This window comes from Gossypium hirsutum, chromosome A12 (genome assembly GCF_007990345.1).
Source record: "Gossypium hirsutum isolate 1008001.06 chromosome A12, Gossypium_hirsutum_v2.1, whole genome shotgun sequence".
Lineage (NCBI taxonomy): Eukaryota > Viridiplantae > Streptophyta > Magnoliopsida > Malvales > Malvaceae > Gossypium > Gossypium hirsutum.
In genome coordinates, this window is record NC_053435.1 from 4729595 (window position 1) to 4751642 (window position 22048).

General features: G+C 31.9%; 2 protein-coding genes and 2 long non-coding RNA genes across 6 annotated transcripts; 2 read left to right on the forward strand and 2 right to left on the reverse strand.

Moving 5' to 3' along the window:
* The first annotated feature begins 3950 nt into the window (after positions 1-3950).
* LOC107932205 (DUF21 domain-containing protein At2g14520) lies at positions 3951-8141 on the forward strand. 3 transcript variants are annotated; one of them, XM_016864160.2, is made up of 11 exons: positions 4235-4664; positions 5098-5174; positions 5258-5341; positions 5623-5736; positions 5853-5939; positions 6265-6404; positions 6491-6578; positions 7207-7280; positions 7409-7533; positions 7678-7937; positions 8013-8141. In XM_016864160.2, exons 1-11 carry the CDS (start codon positions 4487-4489, stop codon positions 8055-8057), a joined length of 1272 nt encoding a protein of 423 aa, XP_016719649.1. In that variant the 5' UTR covers positions 4235-4486; the 3' UTR covers positions 8058-8141. The 3 variants fall into 3 exon arrangements, with proteins under 3 accessions (XP_040938458.1, XP_040938459.1, XP_016719649.1); XM_041082524.1 differs by having other exon boundaries at positions 3951-4664; positions 7678-8141; XM_041082525.1 differs by lacking the exon at positions 5258-5341 and having other exon boundaries at positions 4234-4664; positions 7678-8141.
* LOC107932216 (proline iminopeptidase) lies at positions 8039-10877 on the reverse strand. Its single transcript, XM_016864180.2, has 11 exons — positions 10670-10877; positions 10350-10552; positions 10153-10251; positions 9961-10071; positions 9800-9862; positions 9595-9688; positions 9311-9408; positions 9046-9147; positions 8807-8920; positions 8585-8659; positions 8039-8416 (listed from the first exon to the last, which is right to left on the reverse strand). Exons 1-11 carry the CDS (start codon positions 10791-10793, stop codon positions 8312-8314), a joined length of 1188 nt encoding a protein of 395 aa, XP_016719669.1. The 5' UTR covers positions 10794-10877; the 3' UTR covers positions 8039-8311.
* Positions 10878-13255: 2378 nt separating this feature from the next.
* On the reverse strand, positions 13256-14553 carry LOC107932197 (uncharacterized). The gene is made up of 2 exons (XR_001693352.2): positions 13937-14553; positions 13256-13593 (listed from the first exon to the last, which is right to left on the reverse strand). It is a non-coding gene; the product is annotated as an uncharacterized lncRNA (long non-coding RNA).
* On the forward strand, positions 13600-15850 carry LOC121210832 (uncharacterized). The gene is made up of 2 exons (XR_005906044.1): positions 13600-13818; positions 15239-15850. It is a non-coding gene; the product is annotated as an uncharacterized lncRNA (long non-coding RNA).
* The last annotated feature ends 6198 nt before the right edge of the window (positions 15851-22048 follow it).

Genomic DNA, 22048 nt, shown 5'->3' on the forward strand with positions numbered 1-22048 from the left:
TTGTCGATATATGAGAAATTGTCTTCTAACCATTTCATCTCTATCTAGTTACCACTAAACTTGTCTGACACTTTGCCTAATAGTTCTCACAAATTGCGCTCGAATCGCCAATGCCCACTACCCCCATAATGACTGTCCCATCAACCGATAAACCGAGTTATAATGTTACATCCTTGAGTGTAATTGTACACTCACCACACAGAAGATGGAATGTGTGTGTTTCGTGTCTCCATCTTTCCACCAAAGTGCAGATAAGTGCAAGATCCAATTTAGTCCCCCGAGCATACGAGACATGTGTAGGAATCCCACTTCTTGCAAGTGTTGTTCAATAACACGCGGTGTTCTCACACTTAAATTGTGTATATACGTCTTGATAATTCAATCTGCGGTATGATTATATAAACATAAACAAATTATAAAATTAATAATGTTAACAACTTAATAATTTTTTAATTAAAATAATAATAATATTTTATTACTATTTGTAGTTAGACGCCGGAAATGTGTTTGTCATGTAAATAAATAAGAGGCATTGAAATTTTTAAAATTATAAAAATAAAATAAAATCAAAGAAGTTACAAAATATAAAATTAAGACAATAAGAATTTGAGAATAAAATAGTTGAGAAAATTAAGAAAATATGATTTGAATACAAAAGAAAGAAAATGAGTTGAGTATATATAGTAAATAAAGTAGCTATTAAAAAATTTTAGCCGTTCCAAAAAAAAAAACATTAGTAATTAGCCATTGGAACTTTTTAATTGTTGTAAAAAGTTGCAGTTAAACGAAAACACGTATTATTTTTCTTTCCAAAATCGATTCATTTCTCTAAATTTGAAGAAAAACAACCTAATTTTCTAATTAATTTTTAAAAGCAGCTTTTTCGTCTAATAAACCCCTGGATAGAGACACGCAATGGTCTTAGCTTCCTCCAAATATGGTAATTTGTTTTTCTGATTTATTAACATATTAAAATTTATGTAAATATGAAATACCTTAAATACCACTCTAATATAATAAAATAATATATATACATATATATGATATAAATGCATATATTGTCAAGCTATTTTTATTTTCAAGATTATTTGGTTCTTAGAAAGTGGCCCTCTCTAAGATAAATGTAATCCATAAATTGGCTGGCTATGCCTACTACTAATATAAATAGCGTAGTTTTTTTATTTCACCCTTTCTTTAATATAGCTTATTATTTTTAACAAAAATTCTACCCGAATCTGACAAACCTTTATAAAATAATTTTATTTTTAAGAATTTATTTTATTTACTTTTCAGATTTAAAAATATTAAAAATTTTTATTAATTTCATTAATGTGACATATTAAAATTGAAAATAAATATAATCCGGTGGTCATATAGTAAAAAAAAAATTAGAATAGACTTGAACTTAACAGAAAATTTTAACATATTAAATTTTTTTAAAAAATTTATTTTAATATTTTAATTAGAATAAAATATTGAGTTTGAAATTGTGATAAAATGATCCTGAAAACTCACTTTTTAAGCATTTAATAAAAACATATAACTTTATTTTTTTTTAAATTAATAAATATCATCAATAGCACTAGATCAATTTTCCATAACAATATTTTAACCTTAAGTAGTGTTTGATTAAATAAATAAAATTAACAAATAATAATACCTCAAGGTTTATAACTTTTTTTTTGTTTAATTTGTTTTATGGTTTATAACATATAGTGGTTTTAGAATTTTAAGATTTATGATTTTAGGGAAATAGTTCGATTAGGATTTAAGGTCGAGATTAAGGTTTAAAGTTGGATAGGATTTAGGATTTAATATTTAGAGTTTAGGGTTGACAAATCCTTTAAGTATTTGTTTACTAGAGTTAAAAAATAGTAATAAGAGTTAACTTAAAAAATAATTATTTAAAATTATTTTAATTTAAGTTAAATTTTTAAGTATTTAAACTAACTAATAAAATCATAAATATTGAAGTATCATATTGTATAAAAAATTAAAATTTGATCATTACTATGTAATATGTCAGAAAAGGAATGCCCGAAGCATTTTTTGTTTATATATCTAGCATATAGAATTGATGAATAAATAATTTTGAATTTAGTCATAAATATATCTAAATATTTTTCATTTAAAATAAGATAATCTTTTGTTGTCTTACTAAAAACGAAAAGGTCAAGTCATGCAATCATCTTTGTTGAAGATTATTGAATAGGATCAACAGTGTTAAATTTAGTTATTATTATCTAACCATGTATTGATATGGTTGTTTTATTTTTCCCCCAACATCTAGCATTCATAAATGAAAGAGATAAGGTAGAAAAAAAAAGCTTACAAAAGTAGAACAAAAAGTCAAAAGCTTAGAACGTAGAGCCAACAAACCCTAAAGCCACTAGCAAGTAAAAAAACCCCTAGCTATCAACACATTTGAGCCATCATCACTGGAGGATAGTGCCAGGGGAGGTCAGAAGCCCTGTAATCTATCACCGACTTGTAATGCCTCCGACAGGAAGCACCTTCGTCCACTGTGGGTTGGAGAAGAGCCGACAACATGTACTGTTTTGGAGTAGCGTTTTTCGATCTCCGTCACACTTCAAACCAGGGAGGTCAAGGTTGAAGAGGTTCTGCCCAATAACACCGAGGATGCTAGAGGAAGCCAAATGGTCCAAGCCCGACGTCGCGAAAAAGGGGGGAGGAGCCACCAAAAGCTGTTGGAGAAAAGCCTCTCATGGCCCTGGTCTAAGACCAACGAAAGAGAAGAGGCAAGGTGCGGACTTTATTTTGGTAAAAGAGTAGGAGAAAAAGAAGAAACCTAAAGCAAAGGAAAGAAGGCAGACGACAGTGAGTACAAAGTTGGTGGCTGCAAAGAGAAATAGGGAGAGGCAGTATTGAGAGAAGTTAAACATTCTAGTTTTCCATTATTTTATTAAGTTAGTGAGGTAATTTGTGTAGGCACCTTGACCTAGAGCCAGCTTACAAGTTGCAACAATTTGAGGTGTGCAAAGTCTCAGTAACTACACCTATGAGTAAAAGAAATGGTCAAAAAATATATATATTTGCTTCACATTAATTTATACAAATTTTTATCTCTTTGGTTTTCAAAGACAATAAGGGTGTCCTTTAAAGAAAGAAGGAAAGATTTTTTCTTCTTTTAAAAAAATGTGTGTGTTTAAAGTATTATAATTTTTTTTTCATTTATTAATAATTTAATTGATGTATATATTGACATATGTTTATATCGTATTTTTTGTATGTCATATTTGAATTCGTTTAGTGTTTGAACAAATTTATCATTGTGATTACATTTTAGAAAAAGATTTGTGTTTGTCTTCCTATTGTTATTGTACTTCACCATAGAATGGTTTAGTTAAAGATATTCAAATATTAGAAGCCACTTACTCATGTTTTTTCCTAAATTCATTTTCTTAATTTATTAAAAATATAAATAAATCATTTAAAGATGATCTAACCTTCTTTTATGTGAACAATATTAAAGAATTAAAATATTTATATTATTTAATATATTAAAATTTATATTTTTTATTCACTTAACTTTTGTATTTATTCTCACTGAACAAATTTTTTTTGGTAACAAAAAAACCGTCACGTATTAACTGTATGAGAAAGTATTTATGACGCTTTGAAAACATCACAGAAAAGTTCACTTTTTGTGACAATTCTAGAGGTCACGAAATAATACTTTTTTTGGGGGTTTTATATATATATTCAAAAAAAACTATTACCTTTTATGACACTTATATTATGAAGAATAGAAAACAAAAGTAAGAAAATATTCAAAATATAAATATCAAAAAGTATTGAGTACAAATACATAAATCCACCGTACAAGAAGTTAAAAGTCAAATACTAAGATTCAAACATTAAAATAGAAATAAAAAATTGATGTTGAAATCAAGATAAAGTCATATGTATGATCCTAAAGATTGAGTGGTAGAATCATGAAAACTGTCGATAAGACTACCACATGGAATCGGATCAGTAGCTCAAACTTTAAATTGATGGGAGTGATCATCATTGAGGACTCCTAATTGCATTTTTAATTTAAATATCACCAAAATATCCATTAATGTTAAGAGTATTAAAATCATTAGATGTTTTAGTAAAAAAATTAAAACAATTATTTTTAATAATTTAATAGAGTAAAAATGTTATTAAGTAATATAGATAGCCGGAAACAGAAACAGCTCAAAAGTCAAAACCCACGACTGTATAAAATACACACCGCAGATAGAGTTTCGTACTTCCAGCTCCAGTCCAAAAGCACAAAGCTATTACCCACACGTCACTCTCCAACTGTATAAATACGTGGTTTCGCCGGCAAAACCAAAAACTATTAAGCTCTTGCAAATTTGGGTTTAACAATGGAGGAGGGTTTTGGCCTCTGTTCATCGTTTCTCTAACAAAACCTCAAGGGTCTTTTTATAATATTGAATTTGGAAGGTTGTTTGGGGAGGGGGAGGGAAATTGAATGGCGGTGGAGTACAAGTGTTGTGGAACGGATTTCTTTATTCATATATTGGTAATAGTATTGTTGGTGGTGTTCGCGGGTCTGATGTCGGGTCTTACTTTGGGCCTTATGTCCATGAGTCTTGTTGACCTTGAGGTTCTTGCTGTGTCTGGTACTCCCAACGATCGTAGACATGCTGGTAATTTCTTCATTTCCTCTTCTTCTTCTTTTTTAATTAAGGAAACCAAATTAAAGAATCAAAAAGTTGATAATGTATCCATGGGTTGGCAATGGTAATTAATAAATGACGTAATCTGTACTTGAAAAGTTGTAATCTTTGCTTTGATTTGATTCACCAGAACATATGGACTGGAATCATGAATTAAATGTTAGAATATTTTACTTTTTGAGCGAGATTGATGTGAAGTTTTCAGTTTTTCTTCATTGAAATTTATGATTCAAGTGGATGAAAAAAAATGAAATGCCGAAAGTCAGTGAAGTTTGAAGGGTAGACTTACAAATTACATTTAGTTGATGAAATTATTGTCATAAATTGCTATGGATACCGCATATTGAACTTAAATATTCAGATCAAATGCTAGCCGTGCTAACTTATTCCCTTGCTGGAACAGCAAAGATATTGCCTGTTGTCAGAAAACAGCATTTGTTGCTTTGTACACTACTTCTATGCAATGCTGCTGCAATGGAGGTATATGTTCAATGGTGTGATCTGTTTCTAGTATTCCTGAATGTTAGTTGATATTTTATAAACTTTTTTGTTACCTTTATCAGGCACTTCCCATTTTCCTTGATAGCTTGGTTACTGCTTGGGGTGCTATCCTGATATCGGTGACCTTGATTCTTCTATTTGGTGAGGTTAGACCACCTTACATGATTTGAATTGAAAGTGCCCTTGAATTTGGCGCAAGTAACAATCCTTGTTGAAACGCTGAACATGATATTCTGTGATATGTTTAACTTTTGTGCGTGATACTCAGATACCATCTGCTATAATTTTTGTTGGGAAACTTTTGCCACTTAGTTTTCCAACCATTCTGGCTTAAGAGTTGCTCTTGGAAAATGAAAGTACATGTAACTGCGGTAAAAAGGAAGCAAGCTCTATGCATGCTCTAATTGCTATTTAATTGTATGTGCAGATAATACCACAATCTGTTTGTTCTAGATATGGTTTGGCAATTGGTGCGACAGTGGCTCCATTTGTTCAAGTTCTTGTTTGGGTCTGTTTTCCTATTGCCTATCCAATAAGTAAGGTGATGGATGTTACAATAAGAATTCAACCATTTTTGCCTTTTTAACAGTGAGAAAAGCAATCAAACTTGTAAGTTCCTGCAAATAGCTCTTATCAATTATTTTCTGTGATTTTCAGCTGTTAGACTTGCTGCTGGGCCATGGACATGTAGCACTTTTTCAAAGAGCTGAGTTGAAAACCCTAGTAAATTTGCATGGCAACGAGGTATGCTTAACAGCTTCTTTATATTTTGAGACATATTGCATAAAAGCTTTTACTTTCCCCTATGTGTATACCATGGTATGCAGTTACTAAGTCGTAATTAGCTTGGCTGTCGCCATTTATCGAATCAATGTTTGTTTTTGATAATTTATTTCACCTGCCATTCCACTAGCTTATTACGGTAGTTAGTTTCTTTATATGCTTAAACTGCCTCTGTAAATTTATTCGAGTGTTTTTGCTATTTGAATCACAATGCCTTACTTCAGAAATCTGCTTCTTTCATTATAACTTTCTGCTTTTGTGATCCTTTTGATGGACCTCTAATTAGGCTGGAAAAGGTGGAGAATTGACACATAATGAAACGACAATTATAGCTGGAGCACTTGAGCTCAGTGCCAAAACAGCTAAAGATGCCATGACTCCTTTATCTGAAGCGTTTGCAGTTGATATTAATGCCAAACTTGACAGGTTTTACTTTCTGTAAATTATAAAGAAAGATGATAGCATTTGCATCTGTTTTCATTTTTCATTAGGAAAACTACCATTATGGACAGGGACTTGATGAATTTAGTTTTGGAGAAAGGGCATAGCAGAGTGCCAGTTTACTACGAGCAGACTACAAACATTATCGGACTCATTTTGGTAACCATTTTTCTTTGGCTACAACGCAGTTTGTCGAGCGCTATCTTTACTTATTTTCAGCTAGTCTTTTCTCTCTCCAAAATGTTCCCTTTAACTATTTGGCATGAGATTTTGGAACTGGATGATGCTCTGTGATATGCTGGGCTTTCTAGTTTATGACATTGATAGGCTTAGCTTAGTAATACTTTTAAGAAACACTTTTGGAACAAAAAACGCATTTGAGAAAAATTAAAATTTTTTGCTTTTGAAAAACACTTCTTTCAAGCACTTTTGGGGCATTTTCTACTTTTGAAAAATGTTTTTTTCCCTCAAAAACGTCTTGTTTAGGAGCATTTTCTACTTTTGAAAAGTATTTTTTTCCCTCAAAAACGTCTTGTTTAGGAGTACTTTTATCTCGAAAGCGCTTTTTTATCAAAGCATTGCTAAACTAACTATAATTGCATGAATTTGTAACAAATCCAATAGCCAATGCAGCCTCCTTTTCTAAATAAGTTTTCCCTTATATTTAATGGTTCCATTCCGAATATTAGTACTTGCACTCATTTTCTTATTTCTTGGGTCTTTTTTATTCTTTTAAAGTTTCTGGGTGTTTTTTTTCTTTCTTTCTTTACTTCTTTTAATCTTAAAGGTAAATAATTTATTGACAATTCACCCTGAAGATGAAGTACCTGTGAAAAGTGTTACCATACGAAGGATTCCAAGGTATCTTATAGTAAATCAATGAAATTCTTTCAAACAAAAAAAAAAATGGACTGATTGTATTTGTGTCATTCACTCTTTACCTCTTTAATCATTGGTTGCTTCCATATATTTATTTTTGCATGTTACAGGGTTCAAGAAGAATTGCCATTATATGATATATTAAATGAATTTCAGAAAGGTCATAGCCACATGGCCGTCGTTGTAAGACAGTGCAACAGAACAGATGAATCTCCTACTAGTAACCGTGATGAAAGTATCCACCTCTCAATCGATATATTCAGTTCTCTCCAGATTTCCTTCCGCTTATACCTTGACTTTGCTGCGTAGGAACTAATTTATACATGGCTTCCGTTTTGGTATTTATTGCTCTAATCTCTATCTGTTCGCTTAAAAACAGGGCCCCTGCCAGAAGTGAGAGTCGACATGGATGCCGACAAACATCCAAAAGAAAAAGTTTTAAGACGTAAACGTTCACTCAAGTGGAAGAGCTTTCCAGCTACAGGAAGATCTTTTAAAGGTGGTTCTCGGAGCAAAAAATGGACAAAAGGTACTGATTCAGACATCCTCCATCTAAATGACAATCCACTCCCAACGCTCACAGAAGAAGAGGCTATTGGCATAATAACAATGCAAGATGTGATTGAAGAGCTTTTACAGGTACCTCTGACCCTATTTAACAAGTTTCTAATATCAATTTCTCAACACTTGACTCTTATATGTGAGCTTGAGCAGGAGGAGATCTTTGACGAGACGGATCATCATTACAAGGACTCATGACATTTATTTTCCTAGTTTTAGATAATGATGAAAATATATATACAGTAATACAAACTCTCTGTGAAAAGGTGATTTTGTTTTTTATTTCCAGGTTTATTTCTCTCATGGCTTGCATTTTTCTCAATATATGCATATGTATACCTATATAAGCACATGGATTCAACATTCTAAGTTTAAACCAAATTCTCTTCAATTGATTATCAAACTGCTTGTGTTTATGAGGCAAATCAACATGTAGACTTAGCTTTCGAATTTCAAGGTTTGTTCTTCTTGGCAAGGCTTTTCAGCTTCTCGTTTGCAGCCACAAGTTCAGCAGCTATTCCTGGTTCGTTGGCTGAATGCCCCGCATTTGGAACAACCTGTGATAATAAAGTGTTTTTTTTTTTTTTCATTATGCAAAACAGTTATAAGAAGTCGTAAATTAGTCTCCATGGTTGAGTGATTGCATGCAAATGCAGACTGAACAAGATAAACCTGATGTGATTATAGGCCACAGCATCATATTCAACAGATAATTTAGATCTTACCTTAAAATCCGCCTCTGGAAATGCTTTGTGGAGATCCCAAGCAGACATCATGGGACAGCAAACATCATATCTTCCCTGTTCAAAATGGTTCAATGGGTACCAGATTACACATGTTCATAAACTTTTAGAATGCAATATAATTGTAAGACTCTTTATGTTAAAATGTCTTATGAAGAAGCAGAAAGGTGGCCTGCATTGTCTGGGAGGTAAACGTTTACATACCTGTACAATCGTAGTGTTAATATGCCTTATTTTGTCAACATTGTCTAACAAGAACGAATCAGAAGGAAAGAACCCTTTATTCACAAAGTAGTGGTTCTCAATCCTTGCAAAAGCCTAGACACAAACAACGAAGAGACAAATTTATCAAATTTGCAGTAAAACTTCAGCATCTTGTTTAGACTATTCTATAATTTCCAGCTCTATGTTGAACCGTAGGTCTTCTCGGGCATAAAACTCACCAGTGAAAAATAATCATCATCCCCTCTCTTGATGTTTTCATCATTTGGTAGAAGATGGGCAGTCATCATTTCCCATTTGGTCCATGCCCTAGCAGCTGCATACTAAGAAGTTAACCAGAGAGTTAACAGAAAAAACATTTAACCATTTTTTACATATAATAGAAAAGAAAAAAAAACCACCGCCAGCTCACAAGTTGTAGGTTCAATAAACAAGAAGGGTAGAGGAAGGAAAGCAGTGTATCCAAAACCAGATGATTCCTCTTACTTGTATTTCCAAATCCTCAGAATTCAGTCTCCTGTGATAAGCAGTAACAAAACTCTCCCTCTCCTTTTCTGGAATAAGATCTCTAAACGGTTCCCAAGCTGCATATTTTGAAGAAATGTTTGCACATCTTGATCAGCATTCATAAGTAAACCCACTAAAATGTTACAAATCAAACATCTTTTCATGCATCTTGAAATCAAAATATAATGGGAAAAATAAGAACTTAACTTACAGCATTAGAACAACTATTTTTAACATATAGAACGGAAGTATGGAACACATACCATCAGGATAAATAACAGCAGCACCACCTTCATAAAACCAATCGATCTCTTTCTTCCGCAAAAGGAATATCCCTCTTAGGACCAAGCCAGTAACCTTAAAAATAAACGAGAGACACCATCAATTCAAACTAAAAGGGGGGAATTATGGGAAGTGCTGATGACCTGATTGTATGTATGAGGAGTTTCAACCAGCAAAATGATGCACCTTGTCAGGATGTGATTCACTGTAAGCAAGAGCAAGTGTACTTCCCCAAGAGCCACCAAAGACCTGAATAAGCAGAAAGCAGAAAAACAATGTACTTAACTTGCCTATAACTGCCAATAAACCTGACATTGGTTAAGCAACTAAAAACAAGATATTAGTACCTGCCATTCTGGAATTTTCAAGTGTTCTCTTAGCTTTTCAATGTCATCAATAAGATCCCAAGTGGTGTTATTTTCCAAGCAAGCATGGGGTGTACTCTTTCCAGCACCACGCTGAAGCAGAACTCATATCTTATTAGTGGTTAAAATATGAAACTTTTTAAGAGATTTGAACAGGAAGGAACAAAGAGTTACCTGATCAAATAAAATGATCCTATAAAATTCAGGATCAAAGAACCTTCGGTTACTTGGTGATGTTCCTCCTCCAGGTCCCCCATGAAGAAACACGACTGGCTGCAAAATATGAACAGAACAGATAACAAAAACAAGATACCAAAAATAGAAAATCCCCATTCCATCCTAAATGATTGAGACAGGGAATGGGTACTGACATGGCCATCAGGGTTTCCTGACTGCTCCCAGTAGATTGTGTGGACATCAGAAACCTTGAGAAAACCTGTGCTATAAGGCTCAATAGGTGGATAAAGATTCCTGATAAGTTGTTCAGTTGGGTTCCCTGACTCCATTTTATCACTTAACTGAGTCTCAGTCTTAAATCCGACCCTTTGCACCCACAAAGATAACTTCTTTTTCCCTGGAGAGAGTCAAAGCAAACAAATTTCAGCATACCCATATCCACAAATGAATGAAAAAAAGAGAAGTTACCAATTTTCATTAAAAAAAAGTTAATAAAAGAGAGCAAAGAGGGGACCTGAGAAAGTGAAATTTTTGGAAAGTGAAGGGAAGTAGGGAAGGGAAGAAGGAAATGCGGGTGGTAGCGAGGAATGAGTGAAGAAAGTGTTTGATTTTGAGGCAAATTTAAACCCTAATCTCATTCTTACTTTCGGGGTAGTGGTGGCATAAGGAGGATGCTTCTTAGGCTAACTGATAAGCATCGCATTGGGCCTTGGAATTAGATTCCTAGGCAGATAAAATTGACAATTTTGGAATATTAGGTTTTTGTCTTTATCTGATTTGTGTTAAACTAGAATCCTAAAATTCTTGCATTTTGAAATAATAGCTCCATTTTATCAAAATGAGGGAACGATCGTGTTTTAGGCCTAAATTACATCCATTGACAATCCCATGCTAGTTTAGAAGTCTATGAAAGCAGATTCAACTACTTTTAAACAATCTTTTTTTTATGAGAAAAAGTGCATAAATATATTAAAAATCAAAATAAGGCTGGATATAAAGTATGATTATAGACATCAGATTTCATTAAAGTCAATACAATCATGAGGATCTCTTCAAATACAAAAAAGATTGCAGTTAGAAAAGGTGCCAGAATAATCCTGTTGAAAGTAAGTAAGATTAAGAGTGACCACGGCAAATTTAAGCAAGAGGCACCTGCAATCATTAACAAGAGTAGAAAGAGCAATATTATTAGCATTTTCATTTTCAATAAGTTTAAGGGCAATTTCAGAATCACTTTCAATAACAATGTTACTAAAGTTTAGTTGCCTTGCGAGGAACAATCCATCTTTAATAACCCATAACTTCGCTTCAATTAGTAACCAAGGCCAAGGGGATGTCTAGGAATGGCAACGAGTAGAATATCTACAAATTTTGGATTATCTGAATTTGAATTCGAATCTGTAAATATGCTTAAAGATCTGAATCAGCAAATTATTCGAGTATTTTTATCTAAATTCGAATTCAATTTAAATATTATTATCCGTTAAATATCTGAATTCACAAAAAATCCAAATTTTATATTTTCAATCATGCGTCGAATATTTGAATCCGCAAAAATCAAAATCTGAATCCACGAAATAATATACTGAAATTTACACCTACTCCAAATGTTGCAATATTGTCACAGCAAAGCCATCTTGATAGATTGAAAATTCAGCAGCAACCATTTCCTCAACGATTTTAGAAGTAGAAGTAAGATACTCAATTTAAGAAGTTTTTGGATGTATTGAAACAGTTGCATATCAACATTCCATTTGTGGAAGCCCTTGAGAAAATGCCTAACTATCTGAAATTTAAAAAGGATATTTTTTCTAAGAGAAGGTTAGGGGAATTTGAAATCATAGCTCTAACTAAATAGTACAACTCATTTTTGCAGGGCAAGTTGCCACCTAAGATGAAAGATCCAAAGAGTTTCACCATTCCATGCAATATTGAAGATTTTTATTGTGGGATGGCCTTGTGTGATTTGAGTGCTAGTACAAAAATTGATGCTAAAGTCAATTTTCAAGCAATTGGGGATTGGTGTAGTCAAACCTACTACAGTTACTCTTCAATTTGTATACAGATCTCTTGCTCATCTTGATGGGAAGATTGAAGATGTGTTGGTTCAGGTTGATAAGTTCATATTTCCCATTGATATTATTGTGTTAGATTATGAAGCGGATTGAGAGGTGCCTATTATTTTAGGAAGGTCGTTCCTTGCAATTTGTAAAACCTTGATTAACGTGTAAAAGGATGAACTTGCCATGAGGGTCCACAATGACAAGGTAAATTTTAATGTCTTCAAGGTTAAGAAAATCCCTAATGAGGTTGTAGAATGCTCTGCTATTTCAATGGTAGATTATTTGGTTTCTACAGAGTTAGAACATAATTCTCTTGATGATCCTTTGGAACATCTCTTGCCATTTGATTCTCTACATAAAGATGATAAAGATGAGTATCTACCTTGGTTGGAAGCAAATTCGAAAGGATTCAGAACAATAGCTCGGTTTGATTAATTAGAGTTGTCATTCTGAGAGTTCAAGGCACCAAAAGCATCAGTTGAACCTCCCGAATTGGAATTGAAGGTTTTGCCTTCTCATTTAAGATATGCATATTTGGGTTCATCTTCTACTTTACCTGTCATTATTTCAGTAGAGTTGATAAAAGTGTTGGGAAATGTGCTCATATTGTAATAAACATATAATTGTTTTTTATATAATTGAACGATGAATAAATAAATAAAATTAATTTCACATTTTACTATTATGTCTTTTGTGTTTGTCTTTCATATTTTGCATGCATAACAAAATTGTGACAAATAAATATTAGCTCATTGATTGTCTAAGTTCAAACTGATGATAAGTGGCATTGTAAGAACGTTTACATTGCAAGAAAGACGACTTACATCGGCAAATAACCTAAACGAGTAAAAGAATCGAAGTGAGCATTTGATTCAAATACTTAGAATGATTATTATGTCGTTTACAATTCCAATTAGAGAGATGACTAGTCTTGGTTATCAAAGCAGTTGACTCCACAAGTAGAGATATAGATGTATTTGTAATAGCCATTCCGCCCGAGCCCGTTAGAATAAAAAAAAATTAAAAGCCAAAAAAAATAAAATAAAAAACCTCAAAAAAAGAAATAAAAGGTCCAATGTCCATTTACAAATTTTTGGGCCTAAACCAAACCAAACCCAATCATTAAACCCAAATCCTAGCCCAAATTATTACCCAAGCTAAACCTAATAAATTCAGACCCAATGGCCCCAATAGCCCACTTCTAAAATGGACCAATGGCCCAATGGCCCAAACAACCCAGATTTTTGTTCCAGAAACTGGAACCCTAGCCATCGCGCCGCAGCAACGGCCTTCACCCCCAGCAGTTCAAATCACAGGGCCCGAGCAAGGTTCTGGAAACTCTTGCGGTTTCTCCACACGTGCCACGCCAACACACCTGCAAAACAGAATAACAGCAGTGTAGATTGACAGCAAATAGAGGAAGATAACAAAATAACGGCAACAAAAATAGAGTAGAAAATGAAATTTGTAAATTTTGTATTTTATTTTGGCTATAAAAAGGCTGATTGTAATCTAAGAGGAGGAACTTTTTTCTTTTTTTCATTTGCACGCACACTAAATACGCATATTGAAATACAAAAAAGACTACTGAAATTAAGAGGTGATTCCTAAATCAAAGTTCTGAATTTTTTTTTATTTTGTTTTTTCCCCGATTTTGTTCTTTTGATCTTTCATTTTTCGCATAAAAAAGAAGGAAAAAAATGGAAAAGAGATTTTACCTTAAGAAAGGGCCACAGATTTTGTTTCGCTTCATTGAAATCGAAGCTAGAAGTGAATTTGGAGGCTATAAAATGTCCCCCAAAGTTTAAAGGCGTTGATCGCCGTTGAGGGAGGACCGACGTTCGAAGAAAGGGATTTAAGGCTGAAGATTGGAAAGAAAGGAGCTAGGGTTTGGTTCAGCCGAATTAGGCTAGATTTTAGCCTTTATAAAGGAGCAAAAACGGCGTCGTTTTAGGCCAGCTTCAATGGCCTCAAAACGGCACCGTTTAGGAACCATGACCCGAGGACCCGGCCCAGACGCAAACAGATTCTCGCGTTTTGGTCTTCGAGGGTTATTTGTGCGACGAGTCCCTCCTCTCTTACATTGATCTTTAATTTAGCCTTAATTATGTTTTATTTGTTTTTACATTATCCTCTGAATTTGCTTATTGTTTCAATTTAGTCCTTGTTTAAATGGTGCGTTTCGAAGCTTGAGATATTTATGTTTTAGATCCCTGATCATTGGTACATGTTTCATTTTAATCTAATTTTTTTCCTTTGGTTTATAAATTGTCCTCTTAATCTTATTTTTGGTTTCAATCAAGTTTTGTTTAGTTTATATATTTACTCGTATTTATGCAAAATTTTAGTATTTGTTTTTTAAATTTATCTTAGCATAGTTTTTCCAAATATTGGTTTAATTTTCTATTTCTTTCATTTGTATAATTGCTTCTTGAAATTGTTTTGTTATGTTAATATACCTTTGCTTTAAAAATTCAATTGATATTGATCTAAAATAATTTTATACATTGTTATTATATTGATGGTGAATTTTATGTATATATTCTATTTTCTTTTTTTTCTTTTTTTTTATGTTGATATATATTTTTTTAACTCTATATATAATTTATTTCTTTTAAGTATTTTATTGATTTTGAACACTGTTTTATATTATTATTCTTGTATATGTATTTATTTATATCTAGTTTTTCACCTTATGTATATTATTAATCTTATGTTATTTTATACATATACTTTTTTTTAAATCTATTCACATATTTTATTATATATCTTTATTATTTAAAGGAAAATCCTACATATCTTATGTATTATTTAAATTATTATATATACATATATATTGGTACATATGATTGATCTATTTACATTATTAAATACATGTTATTTTATACATATAATTTTTGTTAAAATCTATTTGTATACATAATTATGTTTTTAAAATCTATTGCATATATAATTTATGATAAAATTAATTCAATCTTATAATTCATATTCTAATTCCATGTTATTTGATACATGCACAGATGGGATGAAATTTATTAGATTCCAATCATCAAAATTGCCAATTTTCAGGCTTGGGAAATCAGCAGACTTTCAACGACTTTTTGGATGGGATCCTGACATTTTTGGATTGAGATGTCTTCATGGAGTTTGAAAATCTATCTCCTAGCTTCGAAACGCATTTTGAATCACTCGATTTTGAGCTTGGGAGCTCAAGTTATGACCATTTTAGTGAAGATTGCGCGAGCAGAATTTCTGAGACAGGAATTATGAGATTCGGGCTTTTAACTCGAGTTTAAATTATATTGGGTTTGGGTTTTAGGCTTAATTTTTATTATATATGAGCCCAATATCTTATTTATCAGCTCTTATTATTTTATTATTGTTTTATTCCGATTTTTTTTATAATTATTAAGCATTTTAAGTTATTTAGGAATTTTATGTTAACAAGAAAGTTTAATTTAAAACTACTTCTTGTTTAAATTAAATTAGAGTTCTAGTATACTTAGGAGTTTTATTTAGATTTATTTAGCTAGCCTATATATAGGCCTTCGCATTGTACACAAAACAGACAATTCATTATTATTCTATTTCTCTTTTGAGTTAATAAATTCTCTCTGAGTTTTTCTTTTCAAGAATTTCTCTTGAGTTTTTTTTAGAAGAGTTTTAACAATCTTTTTAGATTGTGGGGATCATGTTCAAACTTTTTCTTACCAAGGTTTTTATCTTGGAGGGGAAATTAGAGCCGCTTGAAGGGGTTGTGGATTCTTCATGTTTCCAAGGCTTCTTAGGACTTCTACACACCACGTTCTATATTTTCATTTATCTTTCCATTTATCTTCTTTATTCACTTCCTGAATCTTTGATTTATTATTTGTTTTAATTATTTTATCTAACTTGGATTTAATTTCGTTTCAGGTTGTGTCAAAAAAATCCAAGTTTCTTTCCGAACGTCTAGAGCCCTAAGTCAAATCCACGACTTTGACAAACTTTACGATCTACTTTCGCTTTCATCCTTCTCACCCTTTATCATTGTTATTTTTACATATAATTGCTTCTAAAATTTATTTACATGTACATATATTTAGTTTCATATTTTATACCCTTGCTATCCTTTCATATTTTATGTAGTATTTAAATTATCTTTTGTTGTATAGATCTTGTCAACTTTAAATAAATGTTCTATTTTTAAATATTTGGCATACTATCCGATTCAAATGGCTTCTTCTTTGCAGCATCAAATTTAAAAAATTATAGTTTTTTTTTAAATTATTTCAAATTCTAGCATGTGTTATTTGCTCATCAATGCATCATTATTAGAAGTTGTTTTGTATCATATTAGTTTTATGTTGTTTGGTACCTCATGTGTTAATTGTTTTTATTTTATTTCATGTATATTTGTTACACCTTTTATTATTGTTTTATGTATTATTAAATCAATTGTTGTTCATCCATGCTTGTGAATTTGGGTTATATTTTGGGATTAATTATATTTAATTGTTTGTTTTATTAGTTGGTTAAATATGGTTATATTATCTTCATTCATCAAGTATTGTATTTTATGTGTGCATATTATCCCATGTTTATTATTTTTTCTTTTGATTTACAAATGTCGCTTTATAATTTCCAACTCTTTAAAATTAATTATTCTATCTTATTTTAAGACAAATAAATGTGTTTTGAGCTAATTTCCAATTTTTTTATTCAAAAATTTTAAAATAAGGCAATGTTCAATATTTGGAAATTCGGGAAATCATGCCCTACTGTGCTGGGTTTCGATTTTTCGTTGGACTAAATATTTGGACATCCTTTTGTAATTTTTGGCGTATGAGCTTTTGGAAGTCAAAAATCAATCGTGTTTTCAAAGGTATAAATGATCATATCCTGTCGTGCTGGATGTGACACTGCATACCTTTGAAACGAGAGAATTTTGACGACGAACTTGAACCACTCAAATATTTTAATAGGAACCATATTTCAAAAAGTTTTTCTAAAATCTTAGACATAATGACAGCACGTAATCAATCTGGTACCAATTTTTGGACATAGTGAGGGTCCTAACCCTTCCTCATACGTAACCGGCTCCCAAACCCATTTTTAAATTTACGTAGACCAAAATTGATTTAAATGGGACAAAATGTTTTATTAGGTGATCCAATCACACCTAAACAAAAGGATTGGTGCCGACTCCACACTTTGTTTCAAAAGTCGATCCCCTTTTTTGCCCAAAATAAAAAAATGGTTTCGACAATATTCATTAGAATAATGATACATTGGATTGGACCCATGATAAATTAATTTTGAATCTGTTTATGAATTAGTTCACTTGTGATGTTCAATGTGTGATTTACCTAAATCTTAAGTTAGTCACTAACCATGTGTATGTAACTCATGTGCTTTGGCATAAGTGGAGGCATAACTCTAAAGATGATCGAGCCCATAGCCGATATGTTAGGTACATGACTTGCGTATGATATGGATTTACTAGAAACAATGGAATTCATAGCTTGATTAAAGAGTTAACGATATCATCTCATTGACATTGTGTGGATTGATAAATATGGAACGTGGTCATGGGTTGCTTGTTCTCGAATAAGAAATTTATCACATTCATTTGTTGACAGTGATCATATTAATTATTAAGAAGACACAATGATGATAATGAGATAAAATAGGATTGTATTGAGTGGACGAATTTAACTCAAATTAATCAATGACATCATATGAGGGTAACACACACATAACAAGGTCATTTGACAAAGTAGTTGGATGAATTGTTTTTGTAAAAAGTATACAATAAGGAGTTTCCAATCGTTGTACTTCTTGTGGACTGACTTCATGATTAAGTAAATTGTAAATTATCGAATTGATGCTTCTAGACATAATTGCAATTACTCAAGCCTAATTGAATCAGACTGCATTTGAATCAGAAGAAAATTCTACGACTTCAGAAATAATTTAATTGAGTCGATTTATTTAATGTGAAATTAAATTGGATGGTTGTGAGAATTGTTCAACTAGAGAATTTGATTAAAGAATTTTCTTGAAAATTTAATTTGATCAAGCAAAATTAAATTAATCAAATTAATTAAAATTAATATGATATTTTTAAAATTTAATTTCAAGTTAGACAATTGGCACAATAAGTAATTGAACTTGAAAATTAGACCTAAGATTGAAAATTGGGTCCAAGAACCCAAAAATTGGTCAAATCGGGCCTAGTATGTAAAATTGGAATGACAGTCCAATCGATGGTAGGGTTGGACCGGCCAGACCGTCACTGGCCTGAACCGAACTAGCAACAATCGAACCAGTTCGCGGGGTGTCGTAAAGGTGTCGCAACTACGATGACACCACATGACACAATGGTGCTAGCAGCGACGACGACATTCCGGTGGCCGGCAGGTGGTCCTTTGACGATTAAGTAATAGAGGAATCACACTTCTACTGGGACTCTATCGGATAATTTGATTTCAGATTAACTATTTCAAAAATAATATTATTTTAATATATTTAATATTAAATTTAATTTAATACTTATTTTGATAGTATTTTATTAATTTAATTTAATATTAAATCTGGTCAAACTGGGCCTAGTATGTGAAACCGAGTCAGCGGTCTAACCAATAGAAGAACCGAATCGGTCGGGCCATCATTGGCCTAGACCAAATCGGCAACAACCAAATCGACTCGGAGTGCTGTGAGGGTGTCACACCTACGATGGCACCATTGGACAGAACAGTGCGGACGACATTCCAGTGGCCGACAGGTGGTCCTTCGGCGATTGAGCAGTGGAGGAATCACACTCATACTAGGACTCTACTGTATAATTTGATTTCAGATTAATTATTCTAAAAGTAATATTATTTTAATAGATTTAATATTAAATTTAATTTAATATTTATCTTGATAATATTTTATTAATTTAATATTAAATTGATTATCTTAATATTAGATTTAATTTAATATTTATTTTATAGATAAATATTCTATTAATTTAATAGATTTAATATTAGATTTAATATAATACTTATATTGATATTAAAATGACTAAGTTTAATCATAGTTGAACTTTCTAAACTCTCCCTATATAAAGAGAGTCACAGGTCATTATTTTTCACACAATTGAATTCAAGAGAATGTTGTAGAGAGAAAATTCTCTAAATAAATTATTTCAGAATATTTCTAGAGATATTTTTTTATTTACAATTTAGCTTAGAAATTTAGAGAAATTGCAAAATTGCCTCACTGGTAATTTTTGTGAAAAAAATTTCTTATTCAAAGCGAACCCACACTCGCCAGACGTGAGCTTGAGGATAGTAAAGATCGAAGCATTCATTTTAGATGAATCGAAAAGGTACAATTTTGATTAAATGCTTATTACTTTAGATATCACAATGAAGTTCTTGTTTTTGGAAAAAAATTAAAACTCTGGTTTTTCCCTTAAACTTATTTTTCGTTGTGTTTTCCATCCCCGATTTTCCAACAAGAAGACCAAGAAGCAAAGTTACTTGCGATTTTGAAAAGGTTAAAGAAGGCTATCAGGTGGACTATTGCATATATTTGAGGTATTAATCCTTCTTTATATATGCACAAGATATTGCTAGAAGACAATAAAAAGGGGTCTATCAAGAGGTAGAGGAGATTGAATCCGATTATGAAGGAGGTGGTAAAGAAAAAGATCATTAAATAGCTAAATGTTGGAATCATTTATCCCGTCTCTGACAGTTTTTGGGAGAGCCATGTTCAGTGTGTATCGAAAAATAATGGAATTACAGTAATATAAAATGATGACAATATGCTGATTCCTACTAAACTGTCACGAATTGGAGGATTTGCATGAACTACAAGAAGTTAAATAAGGCCACTAGGAAAGATCATTCCCTGTTTCCTTTCATTGATCAAATGTTGGATAGACTTGTTGAGCGAGAGTATTATTGCTTCTTAGATGCGCATTAGCAGCTCAATAGATGGCCCTTTGATTTCTTACCTCAGTTTCTGAAACATATACTTGAACCATGGAGCCCTACTACTAGAGAAGAGCTCGACACCAACACCAAGAACAATAGTCATCAATAAAAGTGGAGGTTGTTTTCTTTTTCTCTTTCGTTATTTTTAGTTCTTTCATTTTTTTATTTAGTATTAGTTTGTTGTTTTTTTTAAATATTTCTTTTACTAATTTTGATTATTGTAACAATGGAGATTTTTTTCCTTTAAGTTTTGTTGGGGAGTATGTTTAAGTTGCTATTTTATGTTTTAATAATTCTTATTTTTTTAGGCCTAGGATGTTGTTTTAAGATTATTATGTTTACATAGTGTCTAGGTTGTAATGTAATAGACTTTTTACTTTGGTTTTATTTCAGTGAGGGAGCTTAGTGATAAAAAAAATTGCATAATAATGATAACTCTTGTGTAGGAGTGAGCTTTTAGTACTTAGAGGTTTTTTATGCTAACCGAATTGTGGTGCGAATGTGAACCTTAGTAAATGCACATAGTTCAACCATGAGATTTTAATTTCCTAGAGATTGATAACTCTTGAAAAGAGTTATATTTCATGCCTTTAGACCTAAATAATTGCTTGTATTTAGGTACATTTAGTTTCATTTTAAGACATTTCATTCGTATTTTCATCATTTCATTGGGAGCTTCGATTGTGTTTAAATATTAGGTACTTTTAATTGCTTGTGGTAAGGTTGTGTTTGGTGGTTTGGCAAGTGCAGGTTGAGGAATGAGAATTAAAGAAGTGAAGGTTTGTCGGGGCAAAATTTTGAACATTTTTTCAGCACAAATGTCGTGGCAATTCCAAAAAGACCGAGTCAACATTCAATGCATACCAGTTTCAACCCAATTGTACTTGTACTAGAAAAATCTGCCTAAAAAAGAGAAGAAGATAATCTTGGGTTGTTGGAAAAAGAATTTAAAAAAAGGAGAATGTAACACCCCTTACCCGTATCCAACACCGGAATAGGGTACGAGGCATTACCAAAACACATACACTTGTAAACGTATTTAACCGAGTTATAAAATTTCATCAAAATTAAAACTTTCAAAATAATTAACATGTTTCTATAACTTTTCACAATATATCCTCAAAATATTATAATCATAATAATTAGGGCCTGCGAGACCCGATACATACTCATGCAATTTAATGCTTCATTTCCATTTCATTCAATTCGCAATTTCTCATGCTCATAATTTAAATCATATCACTAGCAATTTCCATTTAATTCACGTACAATTCAATGACATCAAATTCAAAACTAATACGTATTTACCATTTAACTCAATGTTTATTGATTATACCATTCAATAACACATTTATGAAATTCTCAATTTAGCAATGAAAATATCACTTTAGTTTGAATAACAACATCGTCCTGATATAAATACACTACAACTTATCCATTTACTTTAATTCTTTTGGGCCCATTTGTCACTTACCATCCTTAATCAAATTACGGAACGGTCACGGAAAATTGAGTACTTCACTTTCACTTTGCCATAGTATAACTATGGTCTTACGTATGATCACTTATCACTTGTCCCTGATCAGATAAGTGTAGCCACCTATCACTTTGTTTCTTGATCAGATAAGTGTAGCCACTTATCACTTTGTTTCTTGATCAGATAAGTGTAGCCACTTATCACTTTGTCTCTTGATCAGATAAGTGTAGCTAAAGCTATCACTTATCACTTTGTCTCTTGATCAGATAAGTATAGCCGAAGCTATCACTTATCACTTTTCACTTGTCACTTGATCAGATAAGTGTAGCCGAAGCTATCACTTATCACTTTGTCACTTGATCAGATAAGTATAGCCGAAGCTATTA

What these genes read in the sequence shown, in the direction of transcription:
- LOC107932205 (XM_041082524.1), top strand. Translation starts at nt 4,487, where the DNA reads ATGGCGGTGGAGTACAAGTGTTGTGGAACGGATTTCTTTATTCATATA. An exon ending in TTGCCTATCCAATAAGTAAG is followed by an intron (nt 5,737 to 5,852) that starts GTGATGGATGTT and finishes TGTGATTTTCAG; the next exon opens with CTGTTAGACTTGCTGCTGGG. An exon ending in TAAATTTGCATGGCAACGAG is followed by an intron (nt 5,940 to 6,264) that starts GTATGCTTAACA and finishes ACCTCTAATTAG; the next exon opens with GCTGGAAAAGGTGGAGAATT.
- LOC107932216 (XM_016864180.2), bottom strand. Translation starts at nt 10,793, where the DNA reads ATGAGATTAGGGTTTAAATTTGCCTCAAAATCAAACACTTTCTTCACT. An exon ending in TGCTGTTATTTATCCTGATG is followed by an intron (nt 9,409 to 9,594) that starts GTATGTGTTCCA and finishes CAAAATATGCAG; the next exon opens with CTTGGGAACCGTTTAGAGAT. An exon ending in TTCCAGAGGCGGATTTTAAG is followed by an intron (nt 8,417 to 8,584) that starts GTAAGATCTAAA and finishes TTATTATCACAG; the next exon opens with GTTGTTCCAAATGCGGGGCA.